This window comes from Haliaeetus albicilla, chromosome 15, assembly GCF_947461875.1.
Source record: "Haliaeetus albicilla chromosome 15, bHalAlb1.1, whole genome shotgun sequence".
NCBI lineage: Eukaryota > Metazoa > Chordata > Aves > Accipitriformes > Accipitridae > Haliaeetus > Haliaeetus albicilla.
In genome coordinates, this window is record NC_091497.1 from 18,363,941 (window position 1) to 18,387,810 (window position 23,870).

Below are 23,870 nucleotides of genomic sequence, written 5' to 3' on the forward strand. Positions count from 1 at the left end.
ATGTACTCTCAATGGCACCTCCAGATGGCAAACTAGCCCACCTATCTTCTGAGTCACCCACTGACTGTTGAAAATCAAAGGTAATTACATTCCTGATATTGGATCTTTGGTTATTTGCCTAAAATAAGTTTGGAAAAATCTGGCCTTTAAAATTTTTTAACATACTGGCTGATTAAACTACTATTGACTCTTACAGAATGAACTGCAATCTGCAGAGCAGAAAGCAGAGTTGGAAAAAAACACAAATATCTATATTTCTTCTGTATAGGTAAACCAAATAGTCAGATGAAGCACTGTTTCAAGTTCAGCAGTCCTAAAAAAGTTTCCCATTCTTTTCATCACCATTAATCTTATGATCACAAATTTTTTTTTAACAAAATCACCTCAGATTTTGCCCAAAGCAGTTGAGGTAATCTAGTTTGCAGCTAATTTCTTTGGTTAATTTTATCAGACTGGCTGGCTGATCTCTCTTTGATTTGCTAATATTCTTAACATTTTACTAATCTGTTTCTCTGTCTCTTCTTAATCGTTGCTTCTTGTTGAGTGCCCTTTTTTCTTATTATCTCCTGATAAATTGTGTTGCAAGGCATGTTTTCATGGTTTCTAAAAAAAATTCTGCATGCCAGTATTTGTGAGCAGTAGCCGTATGGTTGATACACAGATAAGTCACTTCCTCTTCCCTAAGCTTTCATAAACAAACAAGAGGGGGAAAGGGAGGATGGTGAAGGCTTGCACTCCATCTGACATGAAGCTGGAGTTTGCAGCTGGACTCAGACACTGGGAAATGCCCCCACATTCCACAGTTTGTATTGCCTTAAGTGCTATTAGTATAGCAGAAAGGAAGTCAAATAAGAAAATAAAGAGTAGAAATTTGTTTTTCTTATGAGGCTTCCTGTGACCTACCTTTCCAAAGTGTAGTAATGGCTGATCTGTCTCTTCCCAGAACCAATGTTTAAAGCTCTAAAATTTTGGCTGTCAGTTCAGATTTTGACTAGCTAGTGCTCAGTCAGCGCTTGTTTCTCTTGCTGCATTCATTCTGGGCTAGTCACTTTAGGATTATTAAAGGAAGTTATCAGTTTAATTCAGTAGAAATCAAGAATCAAGGTTAAATTTATTTAATTACTAGAATCAAAGCTCCAGCCTCGTTGCTGGTTTACCTCTAAAATTCCCAATGTACTATAAGCATGTTACTAAACTGTGTGAGAAACAGCAGTATCTCATAGCAGAACTGCCAAAATTCATACCTTCAGATGCAGAATCTAGCATGGGAAGCAGCAGAGATGGAGAATGTCCTACAAATAATGGCCAAGTAGGCTTTGTCCAAATGCTTTGAAAGACATTAAAATTTAAGTAGAATAATATGTTGTGGGTTGCATGCTTGTTTCTTGGTTTAACTGTTTACTGTATGCTCCTAGAAATATCAGGAACAGTGCTTGTTCTCGGGACCAGTTGAAATGGGAAATTCCTTTTGCCTGCCTTACTGATACATATTAGTAAGAAAATAATCTGTCAAGTGACTAAATAGTAGTTCTTAGTAACTATAAGTCTATGGGGGCCGGGGACCACAGGGAATAATGCAGCTAGTGCAGCAACAGGTATATGCATAGACCTCAGAGTTCAGTAAATGCAATGTGATGATTCATGTGTAGAAAGTCTCTGTGTGTTTGAACTTTTAGCTGAGAAAGTTCACTTAGCTATTAATTTAGCTGAACCTCGGGACTCTGCATTTTAAAAACAATACAAAGCCTGAAATGGCTTAATTTAATTCACAGTTGCTCAAGAAAGCTGTTTTAAGTAACTTACAGTTACTAAAAATATGTCCATGGATAACTGGGGGGGGGTGGTGGTGGTGGTGTTAAGCAGTTGGACCCTAGACTGCTTTTTTCTGTGATCACAGCACCATCCCTTCAGTTTCCTAGCTAGACTTCCAAAGCTTTCACTGACAAGATGATTATCCTAAATATATCCCTGGCATCCTGCTCTGAGTCTGGAATTTGAATTTAAAATTGACCTGTTTTATCCATTTGAGAAGTCTCAATAATGTGATTTCAGTCTTGTGTGAAAATACAGTAGACATGGAAATATAATCTCATCCCATTTTTCTTTTTGGGATACACAAGATTATTGCTTGCAGATTAGCATGTTTGAACTGCTAGGGGGGTTTTGCTGCCAAGCCAACTTAGTCTCCAGTAGAGTTCAGGTGTTCCATGCCTTGTAAAGGACGCAGGATTTTTAGTTCTCATGTATATTGCGCCATTTCTGGCAGAAGACTCGTCTTGATGACCCATGTGGATTTTTCCAGTCCTGTGTTTCTATGGTAGGACTTTTCAATGGGATTGCATCCTAGTCTGTATTTTATTTCTTCATCCTGTGTGACAATCCAATAAACATTATTCCATATGTAACATTGAAGAGGACTTGTGGTTTCCAAGTTTCAGTCCAAGGTCTGGTTTCAGAGCTCACTGGCATATGTAGATTTGAATGTCAAACCACACTACATCTTCCATTTAACCTGTAGAGTATTTTTAAAGCAATAATATCTTATAAAACATTGTTAATATGTCATCTTTGTGGGTTTCTAATACCTTTTTTTGGTTCTTTGAATTTTTTTCCACTTCATTCACACACTATAGTGCTGTTGGTTAAAGTGTTCTGGGTAACTTTTCTTGCTTTTCAGAGTGTTGGCAGATTATGCTCTGGTAATATTTCTTCAAATGTGTTTGTTTCCATGTTATGTATACCTGGTTTAGACAAATATAGGTAGGAAAAAGTCTGAATTTCTATGTAAGGGGAAATCTGGTGGAATATGGTTAAATAATTAATTGCTACAATCTTGAAAGGAAAAAGTTACTCATGAATACTGCATTTACTTGAACGTGTACCTATTTTTATTTATTCTAATGCCAGTCACATCACCATGGCAGAATTAAGTTGTTGGGGGTTTTTTTTGTTGTTGATGTCCCCACCTAAAAGAAGTCATTATCTTAAGAGCTGATACATATGATTCAGCGTTATGAAATGTTGGAGATGTAAGTTTTTACTTTGCACAAATTTTTTTGGTGTGTACTAAATGAGTTTTAAAGAAGGCATATAAAGGAGAAGACAGAGTTTGGCTAAGGTAGAATTAAAGTCTAAACATTAGTGCAATACAAAGTATAAAGACAAAAGTGGGTGAAGGGGTGCACAGAAGGGCCTTTTGGTTAGGAGGCTCTTTGGGATTTGTGACAGCTGGCATAAAAAAAATAAAGTGGGGTTTTTTTGTTTGTTTTCCTTTAGCATGTCTCTACAATTAAGACTGGGAAAACTTGCCTTGCAAAAAAGAAGACAAAGCAAATATATTTGGAGAGTTGGATTTTTCCTTTTTTTTTAAAATTATTTTTATTTTTTAAAAATGTGCACTTTGTTTTCCTTCATTTGTGCTGTATATAGAAACTAAACATGAGTAAGCATAAGTTGGTGTTGCTATTTGACCTGAAAAACAATTGGATAGGGAGGAACAAGCATCTCCATTGTAGCAATGGAGAAGAAGGCCTTGTCTCTAATACGGAGGCAGCATAGTGCCTGTCCTGTGCTTTTTATCATTAAAGAACTCTTTATGATAGAAAAGCACAGGACAAGAATTATGTTGTAAAGCTTTGTGGCTTTGGTGTCGTCCTGTCCCCAATAATAATGAAGTCTGAAAATAAATGCTGACGACTTAAAATAAAGACAGATGTACATTACAAAGTAAGAATGCCAAAATAGACTTCAGCTTTGTTGGAACTATGTGATGAAAAATGGTGTCTTTAACTAATCCTATTAACAGCCTCACATTAACACGTCTTGACAGTGACAGAAGCTGTGACCAAGAGATCCACCCCCCCCACCCCCCACCCCCAATTATTACTGGTTTAAGTCCTATTTGCGGAGAAAATGTGATGGTAAGAGCAAGCTGTTTCAGGTGAACAAAGAACTCTAACATCACCTCATTGTAGTAAATCACAAGTTTTATTGCAGAAGTACTGAGTTCTGTGGTTCATAACTCCCTGGCTGCAATTTGATATGTAAACTGTCTAGTTTACATATTTTGAAATTGTCTTATTCCAGACTCCCTGGTTGCTTGTGAAGAAATTACTAAATTAGTTTGTACCATATTTTGAAAGCTTAAAGAACTGAGGCCTGGAAATACAATTGAAAAGTATAAGGGTTAGGTTATGAAATCATGGAACTTTCTCCTTTATGTCCAGTCATGTCGGATACAGGAGCTTTGGAATTACCTGGTGGAAATTTTTGTTCTGCTGTGTTGAAACTCAGGTTTGTACAATGCTGATCCATATGAGCAGTGATAGTGAACAAGACAGACTGTCAGACTCTGCTTCTGGATGACTTCTGAACAATTTGTTCTGCTAAACCTTATTTATAAAGGTGCCAAGTGAATGAACGCAACTGCTGAAAACCCCACCTTAAAGTAAAAGGGAGAGGCTGACTGGCAAAGTAAGTGCTTCATTCTGTAAGAGCAAGCAGACGTTAGCAAACAGGAAAAGAGTTGAGTATTGTCAGAAGACACATTCTGGTTGCAAAGCACTTACTTAATAGTATCTTTCAGTTGACTGACTTTGTTTTGATGGTATAATAAATCCATTTTTCAAACGTACTGCTAGGTCAAAAACTCTGCAGCTACATAAAGGGCTAATCCAGTGCAAACAGAGTCTCCAAAGCTATACTACCACTTTAAAAAAACCCAACAAAACCAAAAAAACAAACCAACCAACAAAATTTGAACCTGTAATGATTTTATGCTAACTACAGAGTATAGTCAATATCAGATCTAGCATAAGGCTGGTCTGGATGAAATGTGTACTCCTGAATGTTCTTACGTGGCGCAGTACTGGTATTATTGCTCAGAATCCATCTCAGAGAAAGAATGTGAAATATGAGTACCACAGTTATATAAAAAAAAAACAAAAGGGGGGGGGGGAGAAAAGGTGGCTTCCTCTGAGGACCAAACAAGAAGTGAAAATATGGCTGTGAATGAGGACTGAACACCCAGCTGGTGCCATTAACAGCCTCACAAGTTGAAGACTGCTTTGTATTTTGAGTGAAGAGAAAGAGAGCTTGGAGGTGGACTATAAGAAGGTCCAGAGTTATTCTTGCTTGGCAGATCCTAGTTACATTGCCAAACACTATTGCTCGTCACAGGCTGAAGCTTATGGAAGGTAGACTCTGCATTGTGGACACTTAGAAAGATTCCCCCCAGAAGCAAAAAGACTTGAGATAAAAAGAGATGCGGAGTAGCAGTTGCAGCTTGCAAAGAATACTGCTCACCACACTGTGTGTGGCTCTGTACAACACAAGCCCAGACAAATTCTGGAGTTTGGAGCAATATGCAAGAATTGCAATAAATTGCATCACTTTCATAACAATTTGCCAGCACTTAGCTTTTATGACAAGCGCATTAAGATGGCTACAACAGCACTAGTGCAAAATAATTTTGAGATGTGACAGATGATGTCATACCAGAAGATAGCCCATTTGCCAGGCAGTGTGTGTCTGGTGAAGAAAAAATTACTATTTGGATATAACGTAGCAGCTTATGACAAAATAAAAAAATGAGCTAAAAGTTAGTTTTTTGTTTGTTTTTTTTTCTTCTGGTTCTTGCCTGTAGGAATGATTTCAGGTAATGACTAAAAGAGGAGCTAGAAAGACATATTACGCTGATTCTCAGAGGGAATGCAATTGGGTGGTGGTTAGCACCATAAGACATGGCGCTTGTTTTGTTGTGGCTCCTTTTATCGCTGCTGGATTATTGTTTCTTCTTCTTTTTTTCTTTCTTCCCCACCCACTACCATATAAGAATTATAACTGAAAGCTTTTTATGCACTTAGTATTTTAAATACCTCTTGGACGGCCTCTGGTGCCTCTAACTGCATTCAGAAAGTAGCTTTTTCTTCAGTGATGGCACTAATTTGGATGTCTTTCTGCTACCTGGACAGCTACCTCCGAGAAAACCTGTGTGAATTCACTGGTTTTGACATTCCCAGTTCTCTGTAAAAAAAAAAAAAAAAGTACTTGAAATTTGGCTTGAATGCTTTAAGCATTGGTGGGCGATACACAAGCTTAAGACGACAGTTGCATAGTTCTCTTACATTTGCTGTTACGTAGAAAGAAATCATTTGCAAAAATATTTATCTGCATTCAGAATCAGCAGGATCCCAGGCTTTATTTAGGCCCTCTTTTGGAGGGGAGAAGAAAAAAGAAGACAATATGACAGCATGCACCTTCTTTGGATGACAGTTTTCTGCAGACCGCAATCCAAGCCCCATTTGGCATGCAGAATTTTTTTTATTTTTTTTTTTTTAGTAACACGTACTGTGGCCTGTACACCTGAAGTTCTCAGCTGTGTAAAGCAGCAGAAAGTGCAGCAAAACTGCAGGGCTACAATTCTGAGATAAAAGGTAAAAACGCAAGAGGCAAGAGATGTGAAGATAAGTAACCTGGGTGAAAGGAGGTAACGTAACCAGATACGCTGTTAGGAGCGCCGACCGCCGTGCCCCCCTCATCCTCTGAAAGCAGGTGAGGTTATCTTGGAGCCAGTGACGACGACTCCGGGAAGTCCTGGCCTAAGGCGGCAACTGGACTTGGCGAACTCGGCACTAAGACAGCGCGGCAGCTGCTCCTGGAGGAGATCCTGCCTAGCCATAGCATAACGAAGCCCAGAAACGGGGCGTGGGGCACCGGCGCACCGGGGCTCGGCCGCCGCGGTCGGCGGCAGCAGACCGACCTCTCACGCCCCAGACGCGCGCCGAACGCTGCGGCGTGGGGCCATACGGCGACGCAACGGGGCTGCCACGGCCGTCCTCGCCAAAACCGGGACTCTCGCTGCGTCTCGCCCAAGTAAAACGAGAGAGAGGCGTGCGCTCTCAGCGGGACGAAGGACGAGCTCCCCGCGAAGCCCGCACCACCTCAGGCCTCTCGGCGGCCGCCCCGCCCCGCGCCGCAGGTGCGGCCGCTCGCTCGGCCCCGGATTTCCCGGGGGCCGCGCTGTGGTGGGAGGAGGAGGAGGAGGAGGAGGACGAGGGGGGGCGGGGCCCGGCCGGGCGACGCATGCGCCCGCCGGCCAGGCTGGCGGCGGGAGGGAGGTGGGGCCGGGGCGGCTGTGCGGAGTGTGGGCGGTGGCGCCGCTGAGGAGAAACTCCGGAGGGGAAGCGGCAGCCGCCGGCCTCCGCCCCCCCCCCCACCCCGTAGCGGGAAGGGGGAAGCGTAGCGGCCGGCTCCCGCCCCCCCGCCCCCCCCGTCCCGGCGGCACACGGTCCCGCCCAGAGCTTAGCGCGCCCGCCGGCGGGAGGGAGCGGCGGCCGGCGCTGCGCCCGGGGCGGAGGGCGAGCGGGCGGGCGGGGCCCCCGGCCGCCGCTTGAGGGGAGGAGAGGGGTGTTCCCGCACCCCCCGGCCCCGGCGCGGGTGGATGAGCAGCCTCGGGGGCGGCGGCGGCGGCTTTTGCGGCCTCTCCATGGCTGGGCCCCGGCGGTGAAGGCAGCGGGAGCCGCCTGTGTCCGCCTGGCGCCGGGAGGCAGCGCAGCCACCAGGGGGCGGGCGGGGAGGGGGATGAGCGCCGCAGCCGCCGCCGCCTCTGCGGGAGCCGCCGTCGCCGCCTGCACCGGGGCCGAGGGCGGCTTCTTCTTCTTTTCCAGCGGCTCCGGTCCGGCGGGGCCCATGGGGCCCGAAGAGGGCTCGGCCGGCGGGCTGGGAGCCCTGCCCGGCGCCCTGGCGCCGCCGTCGCTGGGCTGCCGGAGCCGCTACCAGCTGCTGCTCTCCGGGAAGGCCCTGGCCGACAGATACCGGAAGATCTACACGGCGGCGCTGAGCGACCGGGAGCTGGGGAGCCACCCGGGCAGGTAACGCGCGCCGAGCTCCCTCCCGGGCGAGACGGGCGGCCCCCGGCGGCCGCCGCCGCCGCCCCCCCTCCTGTCGCCGGCTGGGAGCGGCCCTTTCCCCGGCGGTGCCCCCGGCCCCGTGCGCGCACCTTCCCCCGGCGGCGGCACGCCTCTCCTCCCCGGGCCGCCGCCCTCCTCATCCTCTCCGCTGGCCCCCTCGCCCGGCAGCGCGGCTGCCCCCGCCGCCTCTGCCATGTGGCCGCCGCCGGGCCCCGGGGGACGGAGGGGGCGGTGATGTAACCCGGCGGCTCGGCTGCCCAGGTGCCACCCCCCTCCCCGCCGCCCGGGCCCTGCCGCTAGCTTGGCCGGCGTTACCGTGCAGATGGCGCTGCCGCCTCCCTTTCCCGGGGCCCGGGGGGGAGTTACCTGTGCCCGCTCCCCTCCCCCAGCGCGGAGGCCGGGGGCTCCGTCACGCCCTTGTGGCGGAGGGTTAGCGATGTGAAAGGCCCCGCTCCGCCCGTCCTTCCGCGGCCGCCTGGGGGGATGCATGAGCGTTTCCTCACGGTGTCCATGTTGAGACCTCGGGCCAGACGTCGCTCCGGCCGGGGCCTGTCGCGCCGCTGAAGCGGGCTGAACCCCGCGGTCTCTGCCTGCTGCGCAGGGCACCCGCGGATCCCGCCGGCGGGGCCGCCCGAGCGGGGGACCTTGGCGCTTTGCCGTGCGCCGGAGCGGCCTTGAGCCGCCCTGCCTTATTTTCCCCCTTCTCGTTCGGGCGATCTCTTCCCCGGCCGCCTCGCAGGCGGCCTCGGTATCTGGAGGGAGGCTGCGTCCTAGGCAGCGCTTTTCCGGGGGGGAGCCGGAGGGTTGGGAGAGGTGTGCCGCCCCCACCCGCTCCCTGAGTGTGCGTGTCCGTGCGTGTCGTGTCCCCCCCCCCCCCCCCGTGGATGGTGCCCCTCGGGGCTCCCTTTCCCGCCGGCAGCTGCCGGTCCCGCCGGCCGGCCCTCGGTCCCCGGCCCGCCGCAGGGTGCCTGTTGCTCCTGCCGCTTTTCGCCCGGGGTGCCTCGCCGCCCCCCCCCTCCCCCCCTCAACCTGGGCGCGCGCGGTCCGTCTGACAGGCGGGGCGGGGCGGCGGGCCTCGCGCGTGGCCGCCGCGGCCGTTACCCCGCAGCCCCGGGCCGGGCGGCGGAGGCGAGGGCGGGGTACCCCGGCCGGAGCCCCGGCCTGGCGGCGGCTGCTCTGTGTGAGGGGGCGAGGGGCGGGCTCCCCCGCCGTGCCCGGGCGCTCCCCCATTGTTTCCCGGCGGAGGCCGCCGAGGATGCGGATGACACGAAACCCGCACCTTCCTGTGTTCTTGCTCAGCCGCTGCTGGCCTTGAGCTGTGCCGTGGGTGGGCCGGTCGTGAGGAGAGCTTTGAGTCACCGTTGTTTCTCAAGTTTGTAAACGGCTGTAAAGCACTAGGTGGTTGGCTGCTTCGGTTTGGGGTTTTGGGTTTGGTTTTCTTTTTTTTCAGTCTGACTGGAACAGTAAGGCTTATTTCCCACCCCACCCCCCAGAAAGGCTGTGTCTAGGAGTGGAATTAACATAAGAAACTAAAAGGATAACGTAACTTTCCCAATGTGCTTATGGCAAGTGCTGGAAACGTGGACCGTTAACACTAGCACTCGACATCTTTGCCATGACTGAGTTCTTGTCGGAGTATATGACAGGGAAACCATAATTATTTCTTCCTCTGTGTAGACCTGTGAGTGTTTTCATACCCCATCTATTCCTCAGTTCAGTGCTCATGCTTTTCCCTTTAAATCTTCTCTTCCTACTGTTACAGCTTTGTCTCATTCAGTCCTGGGACTGCAGGTGCCTAAGTATAAGGAAACTACTAAATGCAAGGAAATCAGCCGTGTGATTGCTCCATGGTGTTCAGATATTTGAATCTTGCCTTAACGTGTCTGTATTTTTTTAAAGTTGTAGTTCTGAATTCATTGTGTTCTCCATGTTTTTTGGTTTCAAGATAATTCAACTGGTATCTCTTCTACTTACAACTGTAGAAAATATTAGCTTTTGGTGGGTGTAAATGTTAATGTTTCCTTTAACTGATGTTCTTAAAATAATTACTTTTAACTCCAAGAGACCATAGATTGCATTCTTTTGGGTTCTCTTTCTTACTAGCGGATTCTTATGAGAATACCAGTTAAAAGAAACAGTGACATTTGCAGTTACTGTATGTCTTTATTCTTGAGGGCTAGATTTAGTCATGTACCTTGCCTACATTGTGTCATCTTAGAGCAAATCAAAGAAGCCAGACTCCTCATACAGAGTAAGCAGGTAATGTTAAGCTATTGGCAAGTAAATGTCAGCTAGTTAATACTGGTGAATACAGCCAATGTCTACTGTAGGACTTTTGAGAGGAGGAGTATTTAGTAATCAGCTAGTTGCCCCGCTACCTCTTGGTACTCGCCCCCAACATCTCATGCATCAGACTAGTGGCAGCCAAGGTACTGCTCATGATCTCCACCCTTTCTCCATATTAGTGTCAAAATATTGCAATTTAAGGTTTGAGAACTTCATCCACCAGGGAGTCTTAAACAGACAAAAATAGTAAAAAAAATTACAAACATTTTCTAAAGAGGTGCTTTAAAGTGATTTGTGACTGCATCTAGTTTCTACAGTAGATAACAGTGCCAGATAAATTAATTGGAGGTTAAGATAATACAGTTTATAACAAGAGTCTTAACTTGATTTTTATCTATGTGGAAAATCTGAAGCCTCTTAATCTGTCAGTAAGAATGTTTGTGACCAGAAATATATCTTGAAGTAGCTTAAAAAATGAAACAGATTGCTTTATGAACATTAATAAAATTCTTCCTGTGCTCCAAGAAGACTAATTTGAAGAATGATAGTGCAACCTACTTGCAATATGTCGACGTAGAATTTTTGCTTCAAGTCTGCAAAATTGTACTCTACACTTCACATGGCATGACCAACGCCTGCCTCAGTGAGCGGTTTTATTCCAAACCTGTCTTTAATGCTTATGAAGAACTAGAAGGCAGTATGGAAATCCGTGTGCGTAGATAAGGAAATTAAACATTGTGGTGATTATCTGAAAGTCACAAGATTAATATCACATTTGCAAGGTGTTTGTGCTGGCTGTCATCTGAAAGTGATGAATATCATGTGTTGAGTAGGATGCAGTAATTGGCTGTGAAACAGAATTAGCAGTGCTTTGCATTTCCTCATGTTATACTGGCTGTGGTGTCACGAACGCTTCAGTCTCCAAAGGAGACCGTTCGGTTGGTGTGCTTGTTCCCCCTGCCACGTTGACATAATTATTTATATAGTCTCTTGCAGTAACAGATTAGAGACTCACTCTGGGTTAAAATTAACTTGGCAAAAATGGTTTGTTGTAATCCAGACTAATTCCCTGATCTGGCTCACCTTGTGATTGCGCTTGTGACAGCGTGAGGTGAAGGGTTGCACAAAGATCTATGTACAGAGAGGTGGGAGCAGAGAAACTGCTGTTTTTGTCACCAGTGCCAGCATAATAATTTTATGAAATGAAGCAGAAAGAAGAATCTAATCCTGCAATTTAACATGCAACCATTTTTGCTCAGAACACAAAATTAAGAATCTGTTACAGTACTACTAGCGGTGGGAAATTTACTTGTCAAGTCAAGATGGGTTTGGAAGATAAATCTCCTCTGAGTGTGCCTAGTTTGTAGTCTCTGCTTTGTGGCTACTGAAATACATGAAAATGACTAGTAATGGCATAATGGCTAGTGTAGCCATGAAAGTTTGTAAAACACTAGTATGAAGTATGAGCCTCTTCAGAGGGCAAGTAAAAACTTCATGTTGTTGGAGTGTTCTCTCATATGCTGGGTTCTGAGTAGATGGAACTGGCAGTCTGCTCTGTTACTGAAGTAATGCAAGTTGTTAACTGCTTTCAGTCCTGAAGCTTTGCATTTGCAAAGTAAGGTATTTCTGATTTTTCGCTTTTTTGCTGTCTTTGAAGGTACAGTTTTTCTGTTGTGTAACTTAATCCTAAGAAACATCCCTGTCCAGCTGAATTGCTGCTATTATCTCTTGTGCATCTCAGGGTTTTCCCTGAACTGTCAGTACCTTTACTCTTCTTTTACCTATGTATGTACTGCCAGAAGTATCAGGCTCAGTGTGTTCTTTGGCTTTGTCAAATATGGATAGATATACAAATTTGTAATGGCTTTAGTGTGGCCTGTTTTGTAATGAAAATGTTCACTACAGAATTTTGACTAACTTGAAATTTTAATATTACAATAACAATATACTCAAAAATTGGCATGAATTTCATACTCATGTCAAAGTGTTTTTCATCTGTTTCACAGCTTATAAAGTGATCTTTTTAGTAAAGATCATAATATCTTTTTTTTTTTGTCTCTAGGATATCAACTCAGCAACTGTACAAGTAACATCATGCAGATCCAAGAATCATTTCTGACTAGGTTCTTTGGTTCCATTTGCACTTTAAATTACTTGTGAGTGCTGTGTCTGGATTTCTGTAGTAACATTAGGTATCAGAGATGCAGCAGTATTTATTGAATAGTCAATATTGAAAATTTGTTTTGCTCCTTACTGAAGGTAGCCATCCTGCTGAGCTTGTCAGGTGCTTAATTTGTTTGCTTCATAAAGTTCAGTAGAAACATTCTATCAATTAGTTTAAAAACATTAACCATTTGAAAATACAAGTGCTTTTGGGGGGTTACTTTTTTTTTCTCCATTACTTTGTTGCTAAAGTTGGCTCTTTTAACTTAGATCCTTCAGAGGTGAAAAGCTTCTGTTTGTATTGTGGGGACAAAATCCCCAAACAAATCTAATGTTGTGAAGTGGCTTGATTGAGTTCAAGGAGAATTTCAGTGATGACTGGAATGTATGATTTCTGCCATTAACCAGAAATCAGATGGCTGAAGAAGAGGCAGCCAACTTTCTCTCATTTTACGGTGATTTTTTTCTACCGGATGATAAAAGAAATTTTTGGAAGTAGGCCAGTTCATCCACACTCATAGTTGTAAATTATACATTCTCTGGAGAAAATTGATCATTAGGTTAGTCTTTAGGCTTTTTGAAGTTAACACAAAGTCTTCCCTTATGCTCCTTATGCTCAGTAATGCAGTGCTTACTTGGCCCTGGGATGTTTCAAGTATGTATTTCAAAATTTATTGGAGAAACACTACTGAAGCATTTCACCTTTGCACTGCCAAGTTACTAAAGAATTTGTAGAAACCATGTTTAGTAAATTTAGATATGTGAAATTTGTGTTTGATTGTTGGTATGCCAGAAAGTGTTAATTTCTTCAGATCTAAAGCCTTTACAAAAGCTGTAAGCTGTTGTTTGGGACTTGATGCTTTTTAAAAATGAAATTATAATTGCATATAGTTTGGAAGCATTCATTTGATTGAGAAAATAAAGGTTATATGCATAAAGACTTAACAAAATGATAGCGGTGTTTCTTGTGAAGTATTATGCATTACGTATTACGTTTTCCTGCTTATTCCTGTGAAAAGGTTTGCTCTCTAGGTCCCTTCCAACTGAAATATTCTATTATATTTTTCAATTCTTATGTTTTGTAAATGTCATTTAAAAAAAATTAAGTAAGCCCTTATGTAAACTTAAAACTTTATTTTATTGGAAAATCGATGTGCTGTTGAGTCTTATATTAAGGTAACCTGTGCCTCAGAAAAGCTGATGAAAGTTGCTGTTGCTGTCTGCTGTAGGCTTTAGCTGCAGTATAGTAATGTTTTAATACTATATTGTGCTGTTGGTTAATAGAGATTAACTGATGACTAAACCAGTGTATTTTTACTTGTCTTCTTTACCTTATATTCTGATAAGGAAAACAGTTCTACATAATAGTTCTTTTAAAAATCTGTAGTAGTTGCTTAGTCTAACATGGATTGTATTTGTGCAGCGTTAGCGTAGAAAACATAATAATAGAAGCTGGAAAGCAGCTAATAATATTAAGAGGCTTAAGATGTTTATTTGTGTGCATATACATAAAAATAATATAATTTATATAAACGATTTGAAAAATTAAGAAAACTAGAATCCATGAGAATATTCAGGTTTTATGGGCTGATGGAAATGCATTTCCTTTTCATAAAAATAGAGGCTGAAGTAGACTCAGAAGCCTAGTGATGTTAAAAGACACCTTTGTCTTTTGTAGTCATGTATCCTTCTGCTCCTTCATTTACAAGTTAAGTGTGTAGTTTGGAGAGAAATTAGTGCATGTAAGAGAATCACATTGTGTGATTTTTATTTTCTCTTCCCCTTCCCCCCCACCCCCCACTGTTATTTGTCTTGGATTACAAAATAATACTATGTGGAACCTTTTGCTTTTCAGTTAAAAGTTCAGTTATAGGCCAAACTGGAATTGAACAGAAGTTACAAAAAGCTGTTAAGCTATTTTTTGTTAGCTATGAGAGTGTGTCAAGTAGCAGCAGCTACGATGTTTGTACTGTTAAATAGTGACATTCTGAATGTTCACTGGTGAAGAAGATTGCCATGTTCTCCACATAATCAATTTGTTACTGAAACATTTGTATTGGGTACCTAACTATTTAGATGTAATATTTCGGCCATTATTGGTTAGGCCTTTCTAGTGTTCATATGGTAATTGTCTCAGGAAGTGTCTTTTTAGTAAGGTAAATAATAAAGACAGTAGATTATTGCCTCTTTTTTAATTCCCATTACCTGCTCTTGGGTTTTGGCATTCTTGTAGATGCTTTTCAAGCACAGGTAAAGCCTTATGTCATTTTCCTTTATTGCTAGAGTAATCCTTGATGTTTGATGATCTCTTGATATTGTTGCCATCTTTGAGGATCTTGGCTGCTCAGCCCAGTTCCTAAATACCACATTTAATGTGTTTTAAACTTTAAAAATAATTTATCCTTTCTGAACGTCAGCTTGGGGATTACTGATGAGAATATCTGTGGGAATATGATTGTACGTGTTGGTATCTATACAATGGCAAAGTTCTTAATAGTGGTAACATGTCTGGTTCAAGTATTAGCATTACACGTTTAGTAATTAAATCTATGTGAGGTCATTGCAAGAATTTTTTTTTTTTCCCCTGTGGATAATGAAGTCTCTTCCACTTTAAACTAGCAAACATTGTCTGAATATTCTGCTGAAGTTCACAAGAATTTGGAATTTTGCTGTGCAAACATAAGTAAATACAACCCCTAAGTGGGATAGGAGAGAAATCAGCATATTAGATTTGCAATGATTGTGGTTCGTTCTGCTTAATATTTTAACTTATTTCAGAATGGCTACAGCTGGTAATTTGAGAAATAATCAAACTTATTTTTGCATAACTGAAATTGGACTTTGCTTCCATTTTTTTAAAGGTGTATGAGTTCTGCTGGCAATTTTCATATAAAGTCTGATTTCTGGTTCTCAGTAATCTTCAGACTTTCTGATCTGTGTCCCCCTGGGATTCTTACACGTACTGATTGGAAACCATCTGTGTGTATGTTCTATTTTTTTTCCTTTTATGTTGTTGGTTTGTGGTGGGTTTTTTGGATGTTCTTTTTTGTTTTTAAACTGAGAGGAAATGCCAGTTAAAGTTTCAGTTTTTATTACACTATCTGCTCTGGCATGCTGATGGTCTGTTAGGTGGCAAATAGAAGCAGTTAAAGTTAGGCTGGAGCAATTTAAGAAGTTACCATTCCTTACTGCCAGCTGTGTTAAATGTAGTAAACGTGCTTCCTGCATACTTACAAACTTGATGTTAAATTTGTGTTTCTGCTATATTAACCATCAGTTGTGGGGGTTTGGTTTTGGTTTTCCTCCCATATTATGACCTTCCTCCTGTCCAAAATATTTTGAAGATGTTTCTTTAGTAAATTTTTCTCCTGTCATGTGATTACATATGTTTCACCAAACCCATAATTTAAAGACTATTTATGTCTTTATAGAAAGCACATACAGCATATCAGTAATACAGTCTTTGGTACTGAAGTACTTCGTGCAAACTGTTTTCCACATCCTTAGTTTACTTAGGAAACTTGATACCTTGCAGCATCTCTTTAAATACATGGTTGCATGTTTGTCTTTTTCTTTTTACCTTGCTTGCCATAAACACTGCTTCACACTGAGGTGCTGGTTGAAATAGTTGTCTTATAATTAACTAAAGTTTTTATATTGTAAATATACTCTTTCACAGCTAATCTTCCCCAGTGGTCTTTCACAGGCAGTTGCTACCATTGTGCCCCTCCAAAGGAACACTAGCAATTGGCACGTTGCCGTAAATGACTGCATTAAGGTATATGATTTCTGTACATTTAGATTTAATGTTTCATATGTTATGAAGCATATTAATAAGCTTAATATGCTTTTTCTTAGTAGCCAGTATTTCATAGTAAATAGCATGTTATAGCTCATTGCCTCCCTTCAGACTGATGAATATGTTGATGAACTTAGTTAGTTTTTATTGTTGTAACTGAATGATACTTCTTTCTTCGCATCTAGTATATCTATGACTACTTTGGCCTGAGAATACTGTGAGGTTTTTTCTTTTCTCTTGTTATTAATTTAATAAATCTAAATCTATACCAGTTGTACACCTTAGAAAAGAAACAAAAATTCAGCTTCCTTGTCACCACATAAAGCTGGAGCCCTCTGGTTAGATTAGTGCCATTCCTTTTCATTTTCTTCCCTTAACTTTCCTTGACTTGTGTTCCCAAGCATAATTGTCTAAGGTAATGGGTTTTGGACTGAGGTTTGTGAACTCTTGGAAAATGCTTTATAGATTCTATGAAACGGTGTTGTGGCTTTATCGCAGTAGGCATCTAAGCACCACACAGCTGCTTGGTCACTCCTGCTGCCAGTGGGATGGGGGAGACAGATGGAGGAATAGAAGAGCGAAAACTTATGGATTGAGATAAAGACAGTTTAATAGGTAAAGCAAAAGCTGTGTGCACAAGCAAAGCAAAAAAAGGAAGTAATTCACTACTTCCAATCAGCAGGCCCATGTTTAACCATCTCCAGGAAAGCAGGGCGCCATCATGCATAACGGTTACTTGGAAAGACAAGCCCCATACCTGTGAATGTCCTCCCCTTCCTTCTTCTTACCCCAGGTTCATATGCTGAACATGACATCATATGGTATGGGATATCCCTTTGGTCAGTTGGGGTTGGCTGTCCCCTCCCAACTTCTTGTGCAGCCCCAGCCCACTCACTGGTGGGGTGGGGTGAGAAGCAGAAAAGGCCTTGCTTGACTCTGTGCAAGCACTGCTCAGCAACAGCTAAAGCATAGGTGTGTCATCAACACAGTTTCCATCACAAATCAAAACCGCAAGCGCCATACAAGCTACTCTGAAGAAAATTAACTCTGTCCTAGCAAAAGCCAATACAAAGAGAAAGCAAGATAAGGTCAAAAAGTAGAAGGCTGTTGTTTGTAGTTTAAATTCTTTAGAATGATCCAAACCACTACTGAAAGATTTTGTTTGCAAATGAAAATAATTGGAAGCCTCTTTTCTAACTTGTGCTGCAGTGCCATAGTATTTAAATTATTTTGGTCACGATCTCTGTCAGTCTGGAAAAACGTCTAGCTAAGAGTTTTAACCTTAACAGGGTTAAAACTTGTTGCAGTTGATAACATCACTCATTTTTTCTATGGCTGAGCCTTTAAGCTGACTGTCTTTATACAGATCTGCAGCCAGCCATTTACATTACATTCAGATGAACTTGTTCTTAAATAAATACCTTATTCTCCTGTGTTTATTATTTTAGCTGCTTCTTTCTTATTTTGGTTGTTTCACCATGAGTTATGTGTATTGTGTCTTATGACTCGCCTCTTATCTGGTTTTGTCTTTCCTTTCCCACTAGCCAATGCATTATTCTAACAGATGTGCTCATACATCTTCATTGCACTTGTATGTTTTCAGAGTAGTCATGTCTCTAATCCATTTCTCTTTGTTTGAAGAGAATCAATCAATTATTAGAGAATCAATCAATCAATTCTCTATCCCATTTTATTTCTAGAATATACTGTTATATGGAGTAGACCACTGACAGCTGTAAACTGGTGAGTTTTCAGTTGTTTGCACGAGGTGGTTGTGTCTTCTGCTATTCAGTGAAGACAGTGTAGAATTTATTCGGTTTGCTTGCAATAGTAATCACTCTAAGGATATTATACTGTCATTAACCACTCATCATGTGCTTTTTCTTAACAAGTACAGTTCTTCCTAAACTTCATGGAGCATCTTCCCTAAATTAAAACTCTGCTGGTATGATTCTATGTAAGATAGCTTTGTATGCGCTTTGGTTTTGGTGGTTGCGTTTAGATAGGAAAGTGGCCAAAGGTGTGGATTTTGTCATCTTTGCTATGGTTGAATGACTCTGGGTTTTTTTTTGTTTGGTTGGTTTTTTGTTTTGTTTCAATAAAAAGAATCCTAAAGATGTTTGTTAAGGGTAAGAGATATAGAAATATTTGAGGTAGAATATTTACCTTGCATGTGTTCTTATAGATCTAATTTCATAGATAACATTGCAGCAAATAAAGAGAAATCAGATAATTACAGAAAAGAAATTACATCTGTCAGTGGTTGTACTGAGAGACCATTCTCTTTGTGTGGACAATACTTTGTAGGGGTGCTTTCTTGTGTGTTCCCATTGTTTATATGAGATAGATTTATCTCATATCAGAGATTTCAGAGGTTTCAGAAGCCTTTTCAGTTATAAAAGGGATCCAGATACTGTTTTTAACTTTTGTGCTTTTTGTCATGGTTAAATGAAAATCAGATCCATTTTACTTGTGTAGTTGGATTTTAATTTCATTTATAGAACCTGCACTATTTACATTTCAGACTGTATTGGAGAGGCCTTAGGATATTCCAGCAGCTGGAATAACCCCTTTCTTTCTTAAGCCTTCAAAATTTTGGTTTAAAAAAAGAAGAAAAAGCTAGTTGTTTAAAAAGATAATGTGATAGTAAAGATAATACAGATTGATGTCATAGGCTGGAAAAATAGTTCTAAGTTATGAAACTAAAGTCATGATTAAAAAGATGTGCAATTTCAGCTCACAAACAGTAGCATGTTAAAGCCCCAACCGAACAATCAAGTAGTAAGATGGTCTTTTTCTTCTGGAACAGAGTGTGCAGAGAGGAGTTCCAGACCATAGTAATGTGGCTGTTAGTCTTACCCATCTTCCAGATGTTTGATGTCTTAACTATACATAGCTCTATATTCCTCCCCAGGCAGTGTTGTCTCAAATCCCTCAGTTTCCTTTTGGTTTGAGTTTTCTTAACCTTTCCTTTTCAGGTGCGTTAGAAGCCCAATATAGCCTGTCCTACTAGTCTGCCTCTGTTTTCCTCTAAGCCTGTCTTAATTGGATTGCAGTTGGTGTTCCCTACCCTGATTTATGGATTTAGGTGACAGGATTTTGATGATTTTTCCATTTGTAGATATACTGCTTATACCCTGACTTTCCTTTTATATTGGCATGGATGAAAATTCACGTCAGAATGCTTGATTAATAATTCAAAGAAGATAGCGCATAAGCTGGTAATGGTTTGGAGGGCATACACATGGCTGTTAGAATGACAGTTGAACTATTTCCCACTTTATTAAAAATCAGAGTTCCTCAAGCATTAGATCTTAGGCTTACTAAATGAAGATTATATCAATAATTAGAAATATTTCCGGTCATCTGAGGATAATTGTTGACAATTAAAAAATACAAAGCTTTTATTATTTGGGGAAAAAATTGATTGTGCTCTCTAGTGTTGTTTTGAGATCTGCCTATGAAGCTGAGCAATTTTCCTATTTAGTGATTCTCACTGCTGAGTTCCTTAAAAAGTCTGTAGCCCTTGATGGAAAGTAATAGTACTCCCAGTATTTTTCAGTAACTGTAGGTAATTACAGATATGTTCAGGGCAGGGAGAGCAGTGGATGTTCTTTACCTTGAGTAAGGCTTTTGACGCTGTCTCCCATAGTGTCCCCAGGCTGACAAAGTACGGGTTAGGTAAGTGGACAGTGATGTAAGTTGAGAACTGGCTGAATGAGTGGATCTAGAGGTTTGTGATCAGTGACACAAAGTCCAACTGGGGGCAAGTCATCAGTTGTGTACCCTAGGAGCTGATACTGAGGCCAATACTGTTTAGCATCTTCATTAATGACCTGGATGCTGGGACAGAGTGCACCCTCAGCAAGTTCACAGATGGTACAAAACTGGGAGGAGTTGCTCATACATCACAAGGTTGTATATCCATTCAGAGGGATCTGGACAGGCTGGAGAATTGGGCTGAGAGAAATCGCATGAAGGTGCAACAAGGGGAGATGCAGAATCCTGCATTAGGGGAGGAATAAACCCAGGGGAGCTGACCAGCTGGAAGACAGCTCTGCGGAGAAATAGCTTGGCATACTGGTGGACAACAATCTGACTGTGTGCCAGCAATGTACTGCCATGGCAAAGAAGGCAGGCAGCCTCCTGGGCTGGGTTAGGAAGAGTGTTGCCAGCAGGTTGAAGGAGGTGCGCTCTGCTCAGCACTGGTGAGGCTTGAGCAGGAGGTTTCATAGAATCGGTCACAGAATCACAGAATGGTTGAGGTTGGAAGGGACCTCTGGAGTTCATATGGTCCACCCCCTCTGCTCAAGTAGGGCCACCTGGAGCTGGTTGCCCAGGTCCATGTCCAGATGGTTTTGAATATCATCAAGGATGGAAACTCCACAACCTTGCTGGGCAACCTGTGCTAGTGCTTAGTCACCCTCACAGTAAAAAAAAGTGTTATCTCAAGAGATAGCCAGGATGCTATTGGCATTCTTGGCCACCTGGGCACACTGCTGGCTCATATTCAGGTGACTGTTGACCAACACCCCCAGGTTCTTTTCTGCCAGGCAGCTTTCCAGCCACTCTTCCCCAAGCCTGTAGCTCTGCATGGGGTTGTTGTGACCCAGGTGCAGGACCTGGCACTTGGCCTTGTTGAACCTCATATGATTGGCCTCAGCCCATCGATCCAGCCTGTCTGGATCCCTCTGTAGAGCCTCCCTACCTTCAAGCAGATCAGTACTCCCACCCAACTTGGTGTTGTCTGCAAACTTCCTGAGGGTGCACTCGATCCCCTCGTCCAGATCATTGATAAAGATATTAAGCAAAACTGGCCCTAATAATGAGCCCTGGGGAACACCACTTGTAACCGGCCACCAACTGGATTTAACTCCATTCACCACCACTCTTTGGGCCTGGCCATCCAGACAGTTTTTTACCCAGTGAAGAGTATGCTTTTCCAAGCCATGAGCAGCCAGTTTCTCCAGGAGAATGCTGTGGGAAATGGTGTCAGAGGCTTTACTAAAGTCCAGGTAAACAATATCCATAGCCTTTCCCTCATCCACTAAACAGATCACCTTGTCATAGAAGGAGATCAGGCTAGGCAAGCAGGACCTGCCTTTCATAAACGCATGGTGACTCGGCCTGATCATCTGATTGTCCTGTATGTGCTGCATGATGGCACTCAAGATGATCTGCTCCATAACCTTCCCTGGCACCAAGGTCAGACTGACAGGCCTGTAGTTCCTCAGATCCTCCTTCTGGCCTTCTTGTAGATGGGCATCACGTTTGCTAACCTCCAGTCAACTGGGACCTCCCTGGTTAGCCAGAACTCCTGATAAATGATGGAAGGTGGCTTGGGGAGTATGTCTGCCAGTTTCCTCAATATCCTTAGGCAGATCCCATCTGGCCCCATAGACTTGTGTGTGTCCAAGTGGTGTAGCATGTTGCTAACCTTTTACCCTTGGATTATGGGAGCTTCATTCTGTTCCCTGTCTTCCAGCTCAGGGGGCTGAGTATCCCAAGAACAACTGGTCTTACTTTTAAAGACTGAGGCAAAGAAGGCATTAAGTACCTCAGCCTTTTCCTCAATCCTTTGTCGCTGTGTTTCCCCATGCATCCAGTAAAGGGTGGAGATTCTCCTTAGCCCTGCTTTTGTTGTTAGTATATTTACAGAAACATGATTGGACCTCCATGCTATAGCTCAATAGAAGTAAAGGGAATACAGGGGAACTGAAAAGGTAGCAACAGGTGCAGTTTTAAATAAGTTAAAGCTACATATTTTTCCTAACATTCTTGTAGGAAGAGCTGCATGGTTAGAAGATTGAAATATGTGTCATTTATTACTTAAGAGTATATTTTAGCTGTTTTAAGGTCTTTTGAGTCTTGCTGGGGTAGTGGGTGAGTATCTAGGGGCAATTAGTCCACAGTTTGGGGATATTACTCCAAAAATCCTGACTTTCCTCTTCTGCAACCTGTCTTCCACTTTTTTTTTTTTGGTTTTTGTTTTGCTAGAAAATATCATATTCAAACTTCTAGTGTATCACAACAGGCAAAAATATGGTCTGTGAGCCAACTGCCAGGCAACTGAGCTACTTTGGCTGTGATTTTGGCAGAAGCAGTAACTGTAATTTTTCCTAACCTGCCTGCAACTGTGCAAAGAGGAAGGGAAGGTCAAGGAACTGCTTCATGGAGGTATTTGTCATTAAGTACTTCACAGACCAAGAGTTACCTTGTCAGAAATATTCTCAAACCGAAGGATACTAACCAGTGTTAGCAAAAGGCATTTTTTCTGAAGAGTTCTGTAGATTTTGTTGCCAAGTTACAGTGAAAGGGTTTAGATCAGTGTATTTATTTTTTCAGAAATATACATTCTTTGATTTTTTTTTTTCTATTTCTGTTTGTGATTTGTAAGGTAAAAATTCAGGATCAGTTTATGATGGAAGTATATGGCATATTGTATACTCTGTGTGCATGTATATTTCATAAAGCTTGCTAATACTTAGTTTTGCATTACACCAAGAGAGTTTGTGTATCTGTATGATACATATTTGTGCATCAGGTTTCAGCTCATATATGAGTATTTTATTCCCTGTCAACTATATTATGGCAAGCCCTTTTGGGAACTTGATAGGTATTATTCTAGGTCATATGAAACATGAAGCATTAAAATGCTTTTGGAACTACTGTTTGTAAGCAGACCTTTTGTTTATCAAGACAAGAAGAGATTGGGGGTTTTGAGTGGTATTTATTTTCCTTCTTTATTCTTGCAGTCTGCTGACACTGTCCCCGTGGTTGAAAGCACGTTGGATATTTCAGTAGTTGAAGGAATGATTAGCTGTGGCTACTTAGTCATCAAAGCGAGGTATCTGCAAAGGCAAAAAATAAAGCAAAGAAAGCCTTAGGAAAGTTCAGTTGTGGGGTACTTTAGGGCAACATCTAAACATTATGAAACATTTGCTGGGTCCAGTTGCCTTGAACCACTTTCACACTAATTGGTAGATTTGTGTTGGAGGGAGTTAGATGGAGTAACCCACAAGTGAGTTAAGGACAGAATTAGGAGTTCAGTAGTATAGATTGGACCTAGTACTTGAGCCATTTTCTGAGCTTCTCTCATTTTACAGTTACAGATACAATCTTAAAGCACCTACCCTTAAGTGACACATTCTGTATGCCAACTTTATAGAAGGCATATAATGTTTTGATTACACGACTTGTTTACTTTGAGTTGCTTTATGGGATGTGTTGTAAGGCAGTTTCTCATTGTAGATACTTAGGATTCTTGGTAGCTGAAATAACAGTAGTGCAGAGAGCACATTGAGGTTGGAGAAATCAAGGGGGATTTTTATTGCAAGGACACTTAATGCGTAGCTAAATATGGGAGGCTTTGTACGTGGAGACTCTTAAGAGAAGTAGTTGCTTTCAAGAAAAAGTATTCCTCCAGTTCGTAGAAGTAAGGCTGCTTAAGATTGTAGCTTCTGTAAATGAGGAGAGGTATCAAAGGAGGGAATATGCAAGACAAGCAGCAACTTTGATATGTTTTGCAATATTCAGTGTTTGCATTTTGCCACTGGTGCCTCTTCATCTCCTTGCCAACATCCAGACTCCACATATTTTTCTTGCTATTTAGTTCTCTGGTCATAAAATCTCTTCTCTATCTGTTGATTAGGCCACTAAAGCTCTGCCCACTTCCTTTGTTTTGTTTCTTATCATTGTCAAGTCCTTCATGT

The 23,870-nt window shown here is 42.5% G+C and overlaps 1 protein-coding gene and 1 long non-coding RNA gene across 17 annotated transcripts in view; one reads left to right on the plus strand and one right to left on the minus strand.

Moving 5' to 3' along the window:
• Positions 1-3,968: 3,968 nt before the first annotated feature.
• LOC138689150 (uncharacterized) lies at positions 3,969-6,638 on the minus strand. Its single transcript, XR_011328002.1, has 2 exons — positions 4,257-6,638; positions 3,969-4,158 (listed from the first exon to the last, which is right to left on the minus strand). It is a non-coding gene; the product is annotated as an uncharacterized lncRNA (long non-coding RNA).
• Positions 6,639-7,257: 619 nt separating this feature from the next.
• MYCBP2 (MYC binding protein 2) overlaps positions 7,258-23,870 on the plus strand; it is a 201,252-nt gene continuing 184,639 nt past the window's right edge. For 10 of the 16 annotated variants that reach the window (XM_069802496.1, XM_069802497.1, XM_069802498.1 and 7 more), the window contains exon 1: positions 7,258-7,871. In XM_069802496.1, the coding sequence (XP_069658597.1) occupies positions 7,582-7,871 (290 nt within the window). In that variant the 5' untranslated portion in view covers positions 7,258-7,581. The remainder of the gene's footprint in view (positions 7,872-23,870) is intronic. The other 6 variants (XM_069802501.1, XM_069802504.1, XM_069802513.1 and 3 more) reach the window with 1 other exon arrangement.